The following is a 17,704-nucleotide window of genomic DNA, read 5'->3' as shown; positions in this document are numbered from 1 at the left end:
CTTCTAGTTCTCGATTTACTCGAATGGATCACAACAAAATTGGAACCGGTATTTCTGTTTTACCGGTAAGCAAATGGGGGGGGGGGGGGGGGGGGCCAACAACAGGTGTTGTTGTTTGCCTAACACACATGATAAGAAAAGCATTCAAAATTGTATTTACTATTTAATATTGTAAACTAAATACCTAGTTTATAATATATATTTTATTGCGGCAAAGTCAATTCGAAATTATTACGTGTATTACAATTTATACGTATGTGTCTCTGTGTGTGTGTGTGTGTGTATGTGTGTTTGAGTGTGTGTTTGTCTGTATGTACTATGTTTTTAAAATACTTAAAGTACCTTTGTGCAGTAATTAAACCTAAAATAGTATAAATTATATGTTTAAGGACATCAAGCGCTTAAGAGACTTACAAAAATTCCATTTGCACCCAACAACAACGATTGGGGCTGCACGCGTATATGCATATGTATATATATTTATATATATATATATATATGTATATGTATTTATCTACATTCTGGTTATATTGTTGGTTTGTTGCACAACAATTTTTGCTTACAACGATCAGCGATGCAGTATGGATGTCAATAAGTATTTACGAGTTGTTGTTTGTTTCTTGTTCTTGTTCTTGTCACTGTTGGTTGCAAGTATAAAATTATATATTTAATTGGCATAAAAATAAATTGATTTTGTTTAGCATGCGCTTAAAAACAATTACGAAATGTAACGCTGGAAATACTGAATCCCGTCATCTAATTCTATTTCATTGTACATATACATTCTCCTGCAGCATTTGCCCATTTCACTCATAACCGGCGTATCGAGTTGGGAATTATGTTATGACTTTTGGGGAGATTCGCTTGAGATACACATGGATGTATGCTAGTTGAATGCTATGCTGCATTTGGGGCTAGAGTTGTAAATACTGATGAGGAAATACTGCATTCACTGGGACATAGTGCGCTTGGTAGGCTGTAACAACCCCCTGCGAATCGCCTTTCCTAATCATGAGATAGATTTAGCACATCATCGGCAATATTATTTTTCGGTATCTTCGCCGGTGGCGGTGCAGCCAAATCGGCAACGGAGGCAAACTCCATGCGCTTTTTGGGCAGTGCATTGCCGAGGAGGGCGCCAGGTGGCGCCAATTCGCTGTACAAGCGACTCAAGTCCGGTGACGGTCGACGGTGCGAGGATCCACTGCTGCCATCCGATGGTGCCGGCGATGGTGTGTTCGAGGGCACACTTGATATAGCCAGATCAACAGCACTAAAGTTGTACTTGCCGCCTGAATTCGAATTTCCTCCGCCGGTGGTGGTGCTGCTGCTGCTGATGGACTTGGTGGGCGTGAGCCGTTCGAGTGCCGGCGAAGCGGACGATTCACGGGTGCGTGCCGACGATGGCGTTGTTGACTTTGGCGGCTTCATCATCATGGCCGATAGTGATTCCTGCTGGATTTTAAACAGCGCCGATGGCGACATAAACATATTGTTAGCCGCTAACGTCGTCTTCGACAGTGGATCTGGAATGCCATATTTGCCGTGCTGCTGCTGAAAGAATGACGCATAATCTTGCATTTTCTCCTGCGCCAGCGCATTATAGTAAGCAGCCGAATTGGTCAATGTTGATGGCGATGGCATGCCCGTGGCAATTGTGCCCGCACCGGATCCGGCTGAGCTGCTGCTGCCCGATTTATTGTTGGCATTCCCAGTGGCAGCTGCCACAGCGGCAGCGCCAGATGGCGTTGCAAACAGTGCATCCAGATCGGCCGCTGCCTTATTCTGGCGATAAAGCAGAGCTTTTATCTCCGATTGCATGTCCTTCTGCTTCTGCTTGAGACTGACAGCGCCACCGCCGCCGCCACCAATAGCAGCAGCGGAGATGCCACCAGCTCCAGCGGCAAGCAATGCGGACAACTCATTGTGTGCACCACTCATGTGCATGCTGCCCGTCGAAGCCATCGCAGCGGCAAACTGATTGTTCGGATCGAAGAGCTTCGTATAGGTCTGCAGCAAGGCTGTGTAGTCCGCCTGGGCGGCAGCTGATTGCTGCTGCTGCTGTTGCTGCTGATGCTGCTGTTGTTGCTGTTGCTGCTGCTGTTGATGCTGTTGCTGATGCTGTTTCTTGGAGTTGCTGCTGCTGCTGCTGCTGGTGGAAACAGGCGGCGGTGGTATCGAGGCAGCCGCAACTGCAGCCATCTGTTGCTGTAGGAACGCGTTGAGGTTGAGGTCATTGCTCTGTTTGCTCTGCTGCTGCATATAGGAATCATAGCCCAGCAATTTGGATGCCTGTATTAAATTGTTATAGTCGGCACTGATTGCCGCAGCAGCTGCTGCTGCCGATGCTTGCGACGATGATGTGGCGGACGATGACGTTGATTTCGATGATTTGCTGCTTGTGGGATTGACAACAGTTGACGGAGTGCCCGTTAGATAACTCAAATCGGAGCCAAAGCCCAGAGTGCCCAAGGTGGTGGCACCCAATGCCTCCGCCTGCTGCAGCAACAGCGCTGCATACTCCGGCGATCGAATTAGTTCGCTCATTTTTAATGGATCATTCTTGAGCTCGTCCAGCTCCTTCATGAGCTTCGTTTTGTACGAATTTGAGGATGAGCTCGAGTTGGATGACGACGATGATGACGCCGATGATTTGGAGCGTTCCATCTTTGATTTGCTGCCGCTATTATTATTAGTGTTGCTGTTGTTGTTGCTATTATTATTATTATTGTTGTTGCTGTTGCCAATGTTGCTGTTGTTATTGCTGACCGATGGCAACGGCATGTTGAAGCTATTTGAATAGGCAGCTACTGCTGCGGCCACATTGGGATCGTTTAGATTGCCCAAAGCTGACGCATTGCTACTCTGCTTGGAGCCACCAACTTTGGCTGCCGCGGCAGCCAGTTGATTGAGCGATGAGCTGCCATAATCCTTGCGCTGCTGTTGGAAGAGCGCCGATAAGTCGGCCTGCAGAAAATTGGGCGGCAATTGTCCGGCCAGCTGAGCCAGGCTGGCCGCCATCAGATCATTGGCCGTGGGCAAGCAGGCAGCTGACGGCGGCACCAGCGGTGTGGCCAGCGTCTCATATTTATTGGGCGTTATGCTCGGGCTATTGCGCGCAATGTCGCTGACACTGAACTTGCCCGGACTCGGCGCTGGCGAATTGCGGGTGCGGGATGTGTGCGAAGAAGCATCCGATTTAGCCGGCGATGGCGATGCCCGCACGGGCAGCTCAAACTTAGCGGGACTGGCGGCATTCGATTGTAACTGTAGATTTGTTGGGCTGTCACGCGGCGACGCGGATTGTGCGACAGTTGCTGCAGCCACTGCTCCTGGAAGTGTACCACTGTTCAGTGTCATCGCTTGTGGTGGTAGTAGTTGACTGGCAGCAACTGCATTCAGTGGCATGGGTGGCGCCACGACATTCGAGGCCGCGGCTGGCGTGGTGTGATTCGTGGGATTTGGTGTGGCCAGCGGTGATAGCATGCGCACTGGATTCATATTGAGGCCCGAAGGCATGCAAAGCTGCTCCTGCAGCGACATTACTTTCAGCTCACTCGCCTTCTGTTCGGCTTGCAGGGAAGAGTCCTCCTCCGCTTTGTTGCGTGCGGCGACATCATCAACGGAATTTAATTGAATGCACTCGCCCATTGGCTCCTCCTTGGGCTGCTGCTCCAGTTTGATTTCGTTGAGCGTGTCGTTCTGCGAGTGCGTCTCCGTTTTAACAACAACTTCATTATCTGTGTCATTGTCAATGATCTTAATGGTTTTCGGTGGTATAAAATCATCCTCCTGCTCACAGTCCAGGACGGCACACAACCAATTCCACAACGCCTTGTCACTCTGCTTCGATGGGAATTTCGGATATAGCGTGTTCTTCAGTTTCTCGTTGTAGGTGACATCATTGCTGTAGATGTTCCGAAACTTGACAATCTCGCCCCGATACTGGGTGTAGTAATCGACGCAGGACTGAATTTCGGTGCGCACCTCTTCGGGTATCTCTTTATCGGGCAGCACCGAATATTGCATTAGCATCGGTCGTCCATATTCCATAGACTGTCTATTTTCATTTGGTGGCACTATCCATATGCACTTGACCACCGATTCCAAAGTGGGATTCTCCTCATAATAGGGTGCTACAATAAATGCAGAACAGTTTAATTAATGTGTAACAAAGCGCAGCAGCTCAAATCAAACTTACAAATGAGCAGTGAAACACATGGCGTATATGTGACATCACTGGCGCCGCGCATGCGAATTTGATAGTCAAGTTGGGCATCGCAGTCGCGAAGAGTGGGCTCAGCCTGGAATTTGGGATGCGAGTGATACCAGCCGACAAGCAGCACTTGATCCTGTACCATCATCTTCTGTATATCGCGCTCCACATCCGCGGCACGCTGTCGATCGAATCGTGTATTGCGACATGGATATGTTTTCGTAATTGTCAATGCTACAAAGTAAATATGCAGAAGTTTAGAAAGGCAATTGATAGATATGTGAAATTCTTAGGGCCGGACTCACTGTGCGTGTTCATGTCCCAAGTGCCACCCAGATAGCCGCACACCTCACGCACGGTCAAATGGCAATGAAAGTCGGCCAATAACAGAGCCGAGGACGTGATGGTCAATAGAAACGGTTGCAATTTACCAACAGATGAGAACGGCACGGCCTCGATCAGCATATTAGCATCACTGCAAAAAAAAGACACATTAATCAGATTCTCCAGTCACTCAACAAACACCCAATTAAAACTTACTGAATCATATTGCGATTGGCGACAGTGTTGTGCGGAAATACTGTACGCTTCACGACCAGATCTGGCGAATCGGTTTTTCGTTCGGCATCTATACAAAGTGAAAAAAATATTATGAACATGTCTCAGTTTGGCACCTTATTCGTTTGCATTGCACTACTTTTATTTATTTGCAATATGACTGTATTAAATAGGTTATTTTTCTGAACTGCCGCATATAAGTTAAAGCTATGCATGGCATTATATTATATATTACCTGGATCACCGTCCTCGGGTGTCGACTCTTTTTGTAATGCACACTTTCGCAAATAGGTATTTTTATAGGCATCCAGTTTTTTGCCCTTATACTTAACGGATGCCCAGCCGCAGCCACTTTTCTTTTCGGGATTAATGATCCGTTTGCAGTGCATGGCCCATGCACTTGGTGTTAGAAATATGGTTTCAGTCTCTTGAGATTTAATTTTACCATCTGGCAGTAAGTCGCCAACAAATTTTTGCCCTAAATAATCTATAGTCATAAGCGATTTGCCTGGCTGCAGGACATTGGCAGCCATGAGTGTTTGTAGCGTAACTGTGCGCCCAGTGCCATTAAATCCCTCGTAATTCTCCTTTGCCTGTTACCAAAAATTGAAAGGAAAAAATATATGATACATTAGCTTTTGGTTTGTAATACTTTTGCACTATATAGGGACAGTCACCTCATCATCATTCTCGTCATCGGGCACATCGCTGTCTACATCTTTTTCGCACAGACTGTCCTCCAAAATGGAAATGCGACATGGTGCCACATTTTCGGCTGGCGCTGTCTCTGCGTCCGCTTCTGCTTCGGCTTCTGCCTCAGCCGCGTCCGACACAGACAAATCGCGTTCCCCATCCGCATCGCCGTCGCTTACATCGTCATTTGTTGTTTGCGGCGGCAGAGGCGTCGCATCGCCCTCGGCTTCACCCTCGCCGTCTGTGCTGCTGCCCATTTGGTTTTCACGCGTTCCTAGTTGGTCGCCATCGGGCAATAAACCATTTTCCACACCGTTTTCCATGCGCCTTTTGTCTAGCGCTTTAAAAAAAAACCTATTAAAAAATCACAATTTGCCGCAGCAGCCGCAGAATTTATGTATGTATTCCACGACTTCGCTTCTTCTTCTTCGTGCCTCAAACGAATATTGTTGTTGGCCTGTTAACTAACATTTAATAAAATGTTATTAACAGCCCGTACCGATTATTTGCATCGCTTTGCTTAAATTAAATAAATGGTTAAGTTAATCGTTATAGAATCATCTCAGTTCAACAGGATTAAAATCATTCTAACTGCCAAGAACAACAAAAACACCAAGTTTGCTTAAAATTTGAGAAATTATAAATATAACAGGTGCTACACTTATTTTAACATAGCCATTCCAAACACAGCTGTTTTTAGCGTTCATCGATAAAATAATTTGAGGAAATTAGGATAAATTTTTTATCGGCTAAGCATCTTGCTCTCTGCGAACATGTTATGTTTCTCACCAAAATTGAGAAAATTAGTCAAATAAACTCAGTCCAGTGCTTAACGCCAACATGTAAACGTCTGTGAATAAATAAACATCTTTAGTGATGTTGCCAATAACGCGTGCGACACTTGAACATTTTTGCAGAGTGTGTTTGCAGAATTTAGATAAATGCAATAGCACAAAAGACCTGAAATATGACTTAAAAGATGAACCGCAATTTTTACGCATTCTGGAGGCAATGGCAGATGACGGTCCACAAACGATAAGAACTGTTACAAATTTGGCAATGCCAACCCGCTTGTGCCATTCCTGTTACACAAAACTTAGCATGTTCTGCAAATTTGCAGAGATGTCCATCTGCACAAGTGTTGCACTGAATGAATTGGCTGTCGAGCAGAAAGAATTAACAGACAGTGCCAAATTTCAAATGATTTGTGCAACATGTTTTACGTTTAAGTCGGACCATAATGTTGTACCGATTGATAATGCACATGTTGCACACAATTTGTTGCGCTTAATATTTACAGGAATTGACAAAAGAAAAGTTAAGAACGGAAATAACATTTGCAAGCCTTGCTCTCAAAAATGTCGAGTTTTTCAGGAATTTCAAAGCACATTACAAGAAAGCCAAAAATATCTGGAATCCACCATATTGTCAAAAACAAACGATTTAACGAGATGTGTTGGGAGCAATAAAATATACAATCAAGTAATTATAAATTTAGAATATATATATTTTCTACAAATAAATGAATACATTTTCTTAGAAAGAGCAGAGCAAAATAAATCCGATTGACTCGGCCAGTGAGAGGAGTGGTGATCCCTTCGACTCAATGGACGGAATTCCACTCACTGAGAGCAGCTCAAAATCTTCAAATCAGCTTTGCTGCTCAGCTTGCCACAAGGAGTACAAATCAGAAGCCCAGCTGCGTGTGCACACGAGACGTGTGCATTGCAAGGCGGAGAACAAGTGTCCATATTGCCAAAGGGCGTTCAAGCGGAAACATCACTTAACGGATCATGTGAGATTGGTGCACGAAGGCGTTCGGGCACACAAATGTGAGTTTTGTGAACGCTCATTTGGATTGGCCCGAACGTTACGCATCCATCTGATGGGTCACACAAATGAGCGTCCGTTTATGTGCACCATTTGTGAGAAGACATTCCGCCAGAAGACTGATCTCAGGATTCACATTGATGACCACGCAGCGGTACCGCAGTTTCGATGTCCAATTTGCTCGCATGGCAAAGCCAGCCAAGAAGATCTGGACGCCCATTTGGCGCGACACAACAACAAGGATGGATTCCAGTGCAGCACGTGTGGCAGGAAATTTAAAAAGCTATGCCATCTAAAAGATCACAACAATGCGGTCCATCTGAAATTGCGTCCATTTAAATGCAGCCAGGATGGTTGCGAAAAGGCATTCGCCGCTCGTCGCACTCTGCAAATACATCTGCAATCACATGCGGGCATTTCTCCGTACAATTGCAATATTTGTGGCAAGCGATTTTCTAGTAAGGCAAATGTTTTGCGTCATTCTCTCTCCCACAGTGAGACGGTTGTCAAAGCCGAGGATACTTGAAACTGTCTTGGAATAAATCTCTGTTCCACTTAGTTTAATAATTCAAATTTGTGCCTTCAATAAAATACAATTCTTTATTGGCAAATCAAATTTAATTTTTTAAATCAACTTATTCGATTGCGATTACCCGCCATTCGGCAAGCAAAAATACTGCATGCAGTGTATATCGATTAATATGGACTATCGATTGTTTTGCAGCAAAAAAAGCGCGCATTGCTTCAGGGAAGCTGGCATATTTTTGTATATTTTACTATAATTGTTTTGCATGGTGAAGAAGTAAGCTTTCATGGCACTCTGGGTTGACAAATATCGGCCCCGTGAATTATCCAAATTGGATTATCACAAGGTAAGTATTAATTTTTTGCATTCATTGTGAAAGCAACGAATACAACTGCAAAATTTGTGTAATTAGGATCAGGCCGAGAATCTGCGTAATCTATGCAAGCAAAGCGATTTCCCACATCTGATGTTCTACGGACCATCTGGCGCTGGTAAAAAGACGCGCATAATGTGCCTGCTGCGTGAAATGTACGGTGCCGGCGTGGAGAGGCTTCGCAACGAGACGATGAACTTCACAACGCCATCGAATCGAAAGATAGAGGTGATGACTGTCGGCAGCAATTACCACTTGGAGGTGAATCCCTCGGATGCTGGCATGTACGATCGCACCGTTGTCATCGACCTGATCAAACAGGTGGCGCAAACGCAACAAATTGATATTAACGGTCAGCGGGAATTCAAGGTGATTGTCATTTCGGAGGGGGATGAACTGACTAAGGACGCCCAGCATGCGCTGCGCCGCACCATGGAGAAGTACGTTGCCACATGTCGCATAATACTCTCAGTCAATTCCACATCCCGTATCATTCCGGCTATCCGATCGCGTTGCTTGGGCATTCGGGTGCCAGCGCCCAGCGAGTCCGACATGGCGGCTGTTCTGCAAAACACATGCAAGCGAGAGGGTCTCGTCCTGCCGCCCGAGTTGGCCAAGCGGGTGGTGGACAAATCCGAACGGAACATGCGACGAGCCCTACTGATGCTGGAGGCATCCAAAGTGCAGCAATATCCGTTCACGGCGCAGCAGGAGATCGTCGAGCTGGACTGGCAGGTGTATCTGCGTGAAACTGCCACGCAAATTGTGAGCGAACAAACACCCGCAAAGCTGGAGAAGATCCGCGATCGCTTATACGAGCTACTATCGCAGGGTGTACCGCCAAATCTCATTTTTCGCGGCCTCGTCGAGCAGCTGGTCAACAACTGTGATATGTCCATTAAGGCAAAGACTCTGGAGTTTGCCACACAATACGAGCATCGCATGCAAAACGGTGCCAAGCATATATTCCATTTAGAGGCATTTGTGGCCCAATTTATGAATATTTACAAGAAGTTTTTGGCCGAACTGGTAATGACAGATGATTTTTAGCTGCTCTTACATTGATAAAAATATATTAGTTTATTTGTTTTTTTAATGAGCCTACACAATAATAAATGAAAAGCGCCTAATCGAACTGTTGTTGCTGTTGTTGTTTGTTTTCCCTTTCCTTGAGTATGGCTAATTTCATTTTGTCCTCTGTTGTGCGCTGCACAGTCTCAACGTATCTTGCGACTTCGTCCTCCAGCTTGATACGCATCTGCAAAAGGGTGAAATGCATTAGGACGACAAACAATAGATAAGGTGACATCTACATTACCATTTCGTATTCAGTGTGCTTGACACCATTGACTTTCAGGCCATGCAACAGCAGATCAATTGTATGGACGGGAAATGCGAGTTGTGGACTTGCAACATTCACCGAATGCTTGAAATCAAAGTATTCACTGCCTGCGCCCAGCATGCCGCCAATCATTTCACATGCCAAATCGGCGGCATCGAGCAAATGGTTGTGCTTAACATAGAGATGGAGCAGCTCCCGTGTGTTGGCCAATTTGTAGGAATTGTGCAACCATTGTGGCACAGTTGCACTCAATGTTAGTATTCGGTTAACAACGCTCTTGCGTATTGAAGTTGTTTCATTGAGCTCATGGTCAACAATCAACTTCTGCAGCAATGACCAAGCCATGTGCGCTGCATTGTTGCGATGTGGAAGATCTACAATAGATGGCAAACAAGTGAAAATAAAATAGACCGAGAAAAACAACTAGCATGTGTTGTTATCCTACCTGCCAAATCATTGATTTGCAGCCAAGCCCAAGCATCCTTAGATTTCTCCTCTGTGATGCTTACGCATGCAGCTGTCAGGCTTTCAAATATTGGCAGCATAGAGAAATTATTTCCGCGAGCAAGCTTTAGTGCCGCTGTATACAGGCCGCAGGTGGCCAAAAGGTAGGAAAGTTCTTTAGCATCTGTCAGCTTATAGGCACTTATATCTTTGCGATGGTGAGACAGTTCCCTCAGCGCCTCTGCGTGCAGCAGTTCACGTCGTATATCGACTAGTTCGAGTACAACGACTTCTTGGCTAGTAAGTTCATCCGCTTGATCCTCCTGGTCGATGACAATTTTCTCGTCACCAATTGTGGGCTTTGCAATCCATCTATATCGCTCATCGACCAAATACAAGCAATTAACGCAAACCAGCAGTGAGTTGAAGCGCTTCTGCAGAGCATCGGGCGATTCGCTGTCTACCTGGAGGCGCATCGCTTGTTCGTACATAACAGTGGCAGCTGTTGGAGGACGAAAAATTCGTATAAATTGCAATTTATTAGATACAAAAATTAAAAACAAAACTTCACCTTTGCGCATATTTCCTTTTTTGGCATTGAATGCATACAGAAAATTATAGACTTCATTCTGATCGATGCTCAGGGAACGAGCGCGACATTCCACAATGCTCTCGAACTCGTCTTGCAAGTTATTTTCATACGGCGGCTCCATGAGCAGATCGAATCGATTGCACTGAAACAACATTATGACCAATTGACGCAGGCAATCCTTGCGTCGCGACGTATCAGCATTATTGGCCAGAGCGTGATAGGCTTCCTCATAATGGCCCAGTTGCAAATGATTGTTAAATACTATCGATTGAAACATGGGCAACTGTGGGTCCTCGACATCCAGTTTGCTCATTGCACTTTCAGCCAATTGAATGATATAATCCGATGCCGAATTCTGCTCGAATAATTGTATAACTTTCAGATAATAATGCACAAAAGCATTTTTGGCATCCTCTTCTGTTGGCTTACTGTCCGGCTGGTTAAAAATGCTTGCAAGCTTAGAATAGAGCGGTGTGTTTTTCAGCACTTGCTCAAATAAAAATGGTTCCTTTAGCACGCTGTCGGCAACTTGTTTAAAGAGATGAATCGCTTTTATCGGTTCCCCACAATCCAGTTGAGAAACGGCCAACATAAATCGGCCTGCAATTAACAAGAAATAAATGTTTACTACCATATACGAATTGATGTTAATATATTTAAAGCAAAACACATACGTGAATCAGTTTTCTCGGTGCACCAGCCAGACAATAGGCGCACATAGTCCTGAATAATAATGTGATGGCAAGTTCCAAAAAGCCACTCAGGGAATACATCATTCCAAGCATCGGGCCAACTGCAAAATGTTCCCCAATATATGTTTATACCAAGACCAAAATACATTCAACTTACAGCATCTGATTGACAAATCCAACCAGCTGTAGCAGCGTCTGTCGCATTGATAATTGATCCTCCAACTGATTCTGATCCTTTAGCAGCATTGAAAGAGCACTAAACAAACCCTTTGATTGCAGAAACAAGCACAGCAAAGTTGTCTGACTATTTAAACGCATTTGACTTGAATAAGGTCGCGTATAACCACTAAAGAGTTGTGCTCGAAACAGACGCTGTATTGAGACCTCACTGCAAATGCAAAGTAATATATCAGAATTAAATTTAAATACAGGATACGAAAGGGAAATCAATATGATATACTTACAAATTAACTGGCGCATTGAGGGAAATCGGTGTTTCACAGATCCACACGAGTGTATAATAGGAGTTCAAGAAATTAATATTGGTAACGACTGAGTACTGCTCAGCCGCAGCTGATCGATGGATTATGTATTGTAAAATTAAAAGATTGCGGCACACAGCAAAGCTGAAAATGTTACCAATTAGTAGAGGAGCATTAAATTGTGTAGTAAGATTAAGATTATTCACCGTATCATTGCCATTTGCTTGACTGACTCGGCTAGAATGGAAATGCCATATTCGCTGCCAAACAATGCTCCAGTTGATTGCAGAAAGCGCGTCGACTTTGTAGGGCCACCTAAATACAAATCAATTGTCATTAAGCAATCTAATAAATGTATTTGCGTTTGTGATAATATATATTATATATATACCTGTGGGATCTTGATCTGCGTCTTGGTCTACAATTGCAAGGAAATCGAGTAGCATATTTATGGCCGCATCAAGGTCTACTATTGTCCTTAGCTTTCTCTGGATATCAATCACACATTGGCTTGACAACGTAAATCCATTAGCGTCTTCATCGCCTCCGGTGATTCGCATTAGCAGTTTGTTAATCAGGCTTGTATCCCGCTGGTACAATTTCTGATCAATATTCATTTTAATATGTCCGGGTAGAAACTTTTCCAACTGACTGATGATGGTCATTACGTCAATGAATCCCACAGCCATATTGGAGTCATTGCGGCAAAAAGGTGCAACAAATGCAGCCACTTGTTCTTCGTGCTCACCGAGAATCATAAGGTGTTCCAGCATTTCACATGGCCGAAGCAAAGCAAATGATTGTCTCCTCACAATGCAAACAGCATTCATGTCGCCGAGAACGGCCAGGCCCGTGGGCTCAGAGAACTTAATATGATACTGCTCACAGCAAGAGTAGAAGCGTTCCCAGAGTTTGTTTGCAATCTCTAAATACTCCTCGTCGCTCACATCGAAGTCTTTCAACTCATTTTGTATCTCATCTTCGACAGCCTGACACACCTGCTCCTTAAGCATGGCCATTGTCAGTTGCTTCACATCGAATTGCATGTTGACGCGTCTGAACATCTGCAGAAGCAAAATTCGTAATTAGAAATAATCACAGTTACAACCAAGACAACTTACATAAAGTGCCTTGGCAATCACATTACGATCAAATCGGCCGGGATGAAATATATAGGAGCAGTGCGCCTCGCGTGGATCGACACCCTGTTCAATGGTCAAGCAATACCTGTCCGGTGGTGGCTCCAATGCAGCCGATACCCAATGAATATTCGTGGTGCCCATGAAAAACGCCGACACATTGAAATCACCCTCTGAATTGCTCCACAGCGTCCAAATGAGTGAGGACGTTGCATCGAAATCAGCCAGATCCATTTGAGGAGCAGTAACCTTATGATGCACGGTCATGCTTATAGTTTTTGTGTTCACATCGCTTACATTGCGTGCAATGCTAAGGCAGACGAATTCAGCGTCCTTTTCATGCGACAAAAATACACAAAAATTGTGATCATCTATTTTACGCAGTAAACTATTTTGCGCTAAAAAAAGAAAAAACAAATAAAAAGATATAACGCATTAATGCAAATATATACATAGAAATAAATCTAAAAGTTGTACTTACGACCCTGAGGTCCTTCAGATTCTTCACAGCTAAGTAGGGCAACGCATTGAAAATTGGCCACTGACCACAACCGTAGCTTATTATCCCGGTAGAGCACCAGGAGATACATCTCGCCCTCGATGCGACTGAATGCCATGGAAATGGCTGCCTCCAAGTTTTCACCTCGTCCACTGAAATTGCATTTGGGAAACGCTTATATACATATATTATATTTTATTTGTAATTGACTTACGTTATAGCGCCTTTTAAGTTGGATAAGAAACGTGGCATTAAATTGGGCTCCTTCACCTCATGCGAAATCGTATGTCCAGTGCGACAGTTCATAATGTAAAGCATTAGTTTTGAATGGTTGTCGACCGCAAAATATGCCTCCTCGCTATCTTCACACATCTCGGAAGATGCGAGATGCGGCACACTTATTGCCATGGTCCCATCCAGCACATACAACATGCTGCGATCCTTCAGTTTTTCATTCGCATCGTAAAATATTGAATGTGTTTGCGAATCGCCTCCTGCTGTTGCGCTTAATGATGGATCGCCTCGTAATGGGAACAGAATTCGATGCACGCTGCTAACTGTGACCACTAACAATGTGACGCTATTTGCCTGCTCGGACAGCGAGACATTTAGCACGGCGGAGTCCGTAAAGCGTAGACGCAGATGGTTTCGCAGCAATGTAATATCCAGGCTAACCTCTGACAGCTCCAAGACATCTTGATATGTACGCCTTATGTACAACAATTGCAATGTAAATGTGAATCGCCGACACAATTTGTCTTCAATTTGCTTACCAGTAAATGAAACGATTCCTGTTTTGGCTGTTTGCGTGACAATCGTAGCACAGGCTTCCTGACTTTCCGAATGTCTTTATGTCCTGCAACGTACTTTGTGTGCCTGTCCAGAAATGCAAGTGAAAACATTATGACGAAGACGCTTGCAAACACTTCTCTCAGCTCAAGGCACACAACAAACCTGTATTTATTTCGACTTCTATCCATTCCTCTGGATTCATGTTTTTCGGTATGACTTCTCTATAACTCATATTTGTGTGGCTGTTCATCTTGAATTATAGTTTAAATCAAAATTATCCTTAAAAAAAACACATATACGGACACCGGCAAAAAAAACACGCGCGTCCTATCGGTTGTCGATTACTATGATTAGTGATGGTGCTACCTTTCCAACAGCTAGAGTCGATATTTTAATAGTAAGTTATTATTTAAGAATTGCCTAAAAACAGTTTAAATATTATCTTGATTTATAAAACTGCGCACTATTGTATTAAATTATTCTTTCTTTCTCTTGAGCATATACTTTTCTTACCAACAGTATATTGAAACCTATTCGATATATTATTCAGATAATATAAATCGACAAATTGACAGCAGGCCTATTTTTGTTTATAACTCTCGGCTGATCATTTAAATTCAGTTCTTCTGCTGATCTAAGATCTGAAACTACCTTTAATAACTAAATATATTTTAATCGATTTTCATTAAATCGCACAAATAGTATACATTAAATTTATTTTATAGAAAGCAACGGTCAAATTTTCAATTAAACAGCTGTCCACTGTTAATAACATTTCATCAATCTGTTAAGATCTAGACGCCAAAGCCATGTGCCTGTTGTTGTTTTTATTTATATGAACAAAAGTCATCAATCAACATTGTGCGATTTAAAAAATTCAAATATGACTGACAAGAATACACCTGCAGCAGATATGTCTCCCAATGAGGAGGATTTATTAATCTGCCTACCTGGTGAACGCTTGTGCCGCGTAGAGGATAATGTTATAGTTGGTGAGGGAACCTACGAGCAGGGCGGCTACATTTATGCCTGCAAATCAGGAATAGTCAACATCGATGACTCTACGGAAAAGGTGAGTATGCCTATAAATAATAATGCGGTACTCATGTACTTACAACCGATTTCCATTTTAGTGCCAAATTGTAAGTGTTCACAAGCCGGGCTTCCATTTGACCATTCCGGCAACGGGAGATGTTGTCACGGCACGCGTTCTTGTGACGACACCTAAATTTGCAAAGTGTGCGATATTTTGCGTTAGGAACGTGCTGCTCGAGAGCAGCTATCGTGGCCTGCTGCGTAAGGAGGATGTGCGCGAAACGGAAAAGGATCGAGTGGACATCTACAAGTCATTCAAGCCTGGCGATATCATACTGGCACGCGTCATCAATCAAATGGAACAATCCTTCACGTTGAGCACAGCTGAAGCAGAGCTCGGTGTTGTGGTTTCTTATGCGAGTGATATACGGAAACACCGCATACCCATGGTGCCCATTGGTTGGGGCGAGATGCAGTGTCCCCAGACAACGATAAAGGAGCCCAGAAAGGTAGCAAAGGTTCTACCCGAAAGTTTAATCAAAATTGAACCATAAATATAATTCTAAATAACTTTGCCCTGAATATTCGAACTTGTTTTTTAATGAGTCTCGTTTCTTGAGTATGGCTATAATTCATAATTTGTTAGCCATAATAAATAGTCCGGTTCGTGCAGAACATTAAGTAAACATTAGTCAGTTGTCAATTTGGTGGCAAAACCAATAACAATAACAATGAAATTATGCTGCCAACAAACAAATCGGATCGCGTGCGCAAGAATTCAACAAAGGAGTTGTAACTAATTCAATTCATGTTGCAAATAAGTAGGTTCGAGGGTCAATGACTAAGTTGATGCTACAAATAACTTGGCATTAGTCGAGTTACAGGTGTGCGCAACAAAAAAAGAGGCTTGCGTGAGTGGACTCAGCACTTGCAGGACTCCTCCCCACCACCAATATGTCCAATATACACGGGGGATGGATAGCCAATCATTGTTTGATCGATAAGCAACGAAACTCGTTTGCCGGTTAATATTCAAATCGAAATAAATAAAAACAAATATGATATTTAAATGAACTCTGTGTGGCAGTAGACACTGTCTCAACAATCCGAAATCAAATGCTCGACAAGTGCTCATTCACAAAATAGCTACAACGACAACTAGTAGTAGCTGATAATTATAATAATAATGGTGCAGATTTCGCAGACCGAGGAGGATATCAAAATTTCAATTGAGCTTAATAGGCTGGTCACGCGTAAACCGGATGTTGTCCTGCTGCCACAGTATTTGAAATTTAATAATCCACCGATATTCTTTGAGCGGCATCTTGCCCAGGAGATTGATGAGATGGCCAGTTTCTGTCGCATTTTCAAGCATGAGGCACGCATTGTGCTGATCAAAAAGCAGCCAGGCATCTGGCCGGAGTTGTTCCAGAAGCTCAACAGAGAGGCGCTAATGCAAAAGCGACTCGAGATTGCCGATCTGATTGTGGAACGCAATAAGAAACGTGATGAAATGGCTTTGGAGCGTTATGAGAACAAGCGCCGCACTGAAATCGAGAAGGAAGTCAAGCGTGAAGGCGACATGAAAGATCGCGTCAAAAAGTTTCAGGAAGCCTCTTGCCAGGAGGCACTTATGGTAGGAGTGCGTAAAGAGACCCACGCCAAGCCACATAGCAACAGCAACAATGACATCAAAAGCACCAATAAACAGGAAAAGCAACAGCAGTCGGCAACGGACTACAGACAGGCCACTCCGGTGGTGCGTTATCAACCACCGTCGGCAATGTCAGCGGTGCGTGGCAATGGACGCATTAATGTGTCCTTCTCGGGCCAACATAAGATGGAAACGCCGAAGCGTGAATCTCAGGCGGGCATTCAAATGCCATTTACCATACAAGATCGATTAAATGGCAAACCGCCGACCATAGAAAAGACACCAATGGAGACGCTCGATGAGTGAAAGTGTGAAAATATTTTAGGGGCAGAGGATGAGTGGAAGGGTGTAACAATTATTTAATAAAACATAAGCTCAAATCCGCTCGCATTTGTATGATTCAATTGGAATAGTTTTATTTTAAATAAGATAAAATATACAACAATTATTAAATATGCATTATATCCATTATATATTTAATAAGCTTTTCAAATAAAAAATAATACACGGTATTGTTACTATTAATGTACATACCGTAGCGAGTACATGTTTAGCAATGTTTAGAAATTCCAGTTAAGATTATGATTTATTTAGAATATATATGTATATATATATAGTACTTGCATATTTATGTATGTAAGTTATACGGTATATACTTTAGATATTGCGGTTCCATAGCGTGTGTAAAATGCTTTCGACTTTCTTTCTTTGAAATATTTGTTTTTCTTTTTACGTACTTATGTATGTTTTTCTCTATTTACAATCTTCTAACCTAATGCTTGCTCTTTACGTATTTAATATGCCTTTTTTGCTATCATTGTTAATGATCATTTTGAA

The 17,704-nt window shown here is 43.4% G+C and overlaps 6 protein-coding genes across 7 annotated transcripts; 4 read left to right on the top strand and 2 right to left on the bottom strand.

The window, feature by feature from the left end:
* Positions 1-492: 492 nt before the first annotated feature.
* On the bottom strand, positions 493-5,851 carry LOC6562922 (MPN domain-containing protein CG4751). Its single transcript, XM_001988035.3, has 6 exons — positions 5,452-5,851; positions 5,010-5,367; positions 4,757-4,844; positions 4,522-4,691; positions 4,202-4,450; positions 493-4,136 (listed from the first exon to the last, which is right to left on the bottom strand). The coding sequence occupies exons 1-6, from the start codon at positions 5,788-5,790 to the stop codon at positions 1,006-1,008; spliced, it is 4,335 nt and encodes a 1,444-aa protein (XP_001988071.1). The 5' UTR covers positions 5,791-5,851; the 3' UTR covers positions 493-1,005.
* A 474-nt stretch (positions 5,852-6,325) lies between these two features.
* Positions 6,326-7,908, top strand: LOC6562617 (zinc finger protein 16). Of its 2 annotated transcripts, XM_032736509.2 has the most exons (3): positions 6,326-6,784; positions 6,842-6,949; positions 7,008-7,908. In XM_032736509.2, exons 1-3 carry the CDS (start codon positions 6,344-6,346, stop codon positions 7,821-7,823), a joined length of 1,365 nt encoding a protein of 454 aa, XP_032592400.1. In that variant the 5' UTR covers positions 6,326-6,343; the 3' UTR covers positions 7,824-7,908. The 2 variants fall into 2 exon arrangements, with proteins under 2 accessions (XP_032592400.1, XP_001988072.2); XM_001988036.3 differs by having other exon boundaries at positions 6,334-6,949.
* Positions 7,909-8,027: 119 nt separating this feature from the next.
* Positions 8,028-9,246, top strand: LOC6562180 (replication factor C subunit 3). The gene is made up of 2 exons (XM_001988037.3): positions 8,028-8,169; positions 8,236-9,246. Exons 1-2 carry the CDS (start codon positions 8,110-8,112, stop codon positions 9,244-9,246), a joined length of 1,071 nt encoding a protein of 356 aa, XP_001988073.1. The 5' UTR covers positions 8,028-8,109.
* Positions 9,245-14,528, bottom strand: LOC6562181 (nuclear pore complex protein Nup160 homolog). The gene is made up of 14 exons (XM_001988038.2): positions 14,341-14,528; positions 14,160-14,262; positions 13,601-14,095; positions 13,369-13,538; positions 12,870-13,285; positions 12,140-12,812; positions 11,955-12,063; positions 11,731-11,892; positions 11,424-11,654; positions 11,249-11,367; positions 10,554-11,174; positions 9,984-10,484; positions 9,515-9,912; positions 9,245-9,454 (listed from the first exon to the last, which is right to left on the bottom strand). Exons 1-14 carry the CDS (start codon positions 14,426-14,428, stop codon positions 9,323-9,325), a joined length of 4,218 nt encoding a protein of 1,405 aa, XP_001988074.1. The 5' UTR covers positions 14,429-14,528; the 3' UTR covers positions 9,245-9,322.
* A 417-nt stretch (positions 14,529-14,945) lies between these two features.
* On the top strand, positions 14,946-15,795 carry LOC6561626 (exosome complex component CSL4). The gene is made up of 2 exons (XM_001988039.3): positions 14,946-15,250; positions 15,312-15,795. The coding sequence occupies exons 1-2, from the start codon at positions 15,014-15,016 to the stop codon at positions 15,765-15,767; spliced, it is 693 nt and encodes a 230-aa protein (XP_001988075.2). The 5' UTR covers positions 14,946-15,013; the 3' UTR covers positions 15,768-15,795.
* Positions 15,796-15,919: 124 nt separating this feature from the next.
* Positions 15,920-17,387, top strand: LOC6561826 (dynein axonemal assembly factor 4). Its single transcript, XM_001988040.3, has one exon. The coding sequence runs from the start codon at positions 16,400-16,402 to the stop codon at positions 17,171-17,173; it is 774 nt and encodes a 257-aa protein (XP_001988076.1). The 5' UTR covers positions 15,920-16,399; the 3' UTR covers positions 17,174-17,387.
* Positions 17,388-17,704: the final 317 nt, after the last annotated feature.

The sequence above is a fragment of the Drosophila grimshawi genome, unplaced genomic scaffold, assembly GCF_018153295.1.
Source record: "Drosophila grimshawi isolate 15287-2541.00 unplaced genomic scaffold, ASM1815329v1 contig_1377, whole genome shotgun sequence".
Taxonomy (NCBI): Eukaryota; Metazoa; Arthropoda; class Insecta; order Diptera; family Drosophilidae; genus Drosophila; species Drosophila grimshawi.
This window is presented reverse-complemented; position numbering and strand designations above follow the sequence as displayed.

Excerpts from the sequence above, each read along its gene's own strand:
- LOC6562922 (XM_001988035.3), bottom strand. The coding sequence starts at position 5,790 with ATGGAAAACGGTGTGGAAAATGGTTTATTGCCCGATGGCGACCAACTA. Across the intron at positions 5,368-5,451 it reads ATGACGAGAATGATGATGAG|GCAAAGGAGAATTACGAGGG; the intron begins GTGACTGTCCCT and ends TTTTGGTAACAG. Across the intron at positions 4,451-4,521 it reads TTGGGACATGAACACGCACA|CATTGACAATTACGAAAACA; the intron begins GTGAGTCCGGCC and ends TTTACTTTGTAG.
- LOC6562617 (XM_001988036.3), top strand. The coding sequence starts at position 6,344 with ATGTTGCCAATAACGCGTGCGACACTTGAACATTTTTGCAGAGTGTGT. Across the intron at positions 6,950-7,007 it reads GCAATAAAATATACAATCAA|AAAGAGCAGAGCAAAATAAA; the intron begins GTAATTATAAAT and ends ACATTTTCTTAG.
- LOC6562180 (XM_001988037.3), top strand. The coding sequence starts at position 8,110 with ATGGCACTCTGGGTTGACAAATATCGGCCCCGTGAATTATCCAAATTG. Across the intron at positions 8,170-8,235 it reads CCAAATTGGATTATCACAAG|GATCAGGCCGAGAATCTGCG; the intron begins GTAAGTATTAAT and ends TTGTGTAATTAG.
- LOC6562181 (XM_001988038.2), bottom strand. The coding sequence starts at position 14,428 with ATGAACAGCCACACAAATATGAGTTATAGAGAAGTCATACCGAAAAAC. Across the intron at positions 13,539-13,600 it reads AACTTAAAAGGCGCTATAAC|TGGACGAGGTGAAAACTTGG; the intron begins GTAAGTCAATTA and ends ATGCAATTTCAG. Across the intron at positions 11,175-11,248 it reads CACCGAGAAAACTGATTCAC|GCCGATTTATGTTGGCCGTT; the intron begins GTATGTGTTTTG and ends TGTTAATTGCAG.
- LOC6561626 (XM_001988039.3), top strand. The coding sequence starts at position 15,014 with ATGAACAAAAGTCATCAATCAACATTGTGCGATTTAAAAAATTCAAAT. Across the intron at positions 15,251-15,311 it reads TCGATGACTCTACGGAAAAG|TGCCAAATTGTAAGTGTTCA; the intron begins GTGAGTATGCCT and ends TTTCCATTTTAG.
- LOC6561826 (XM_001988040.3), top strand. The coding sequence starts at position 16,400 with ATGGTGCAGATTTCGCAGACCGAGGAGGATATCAAAATTTCAATTGAG.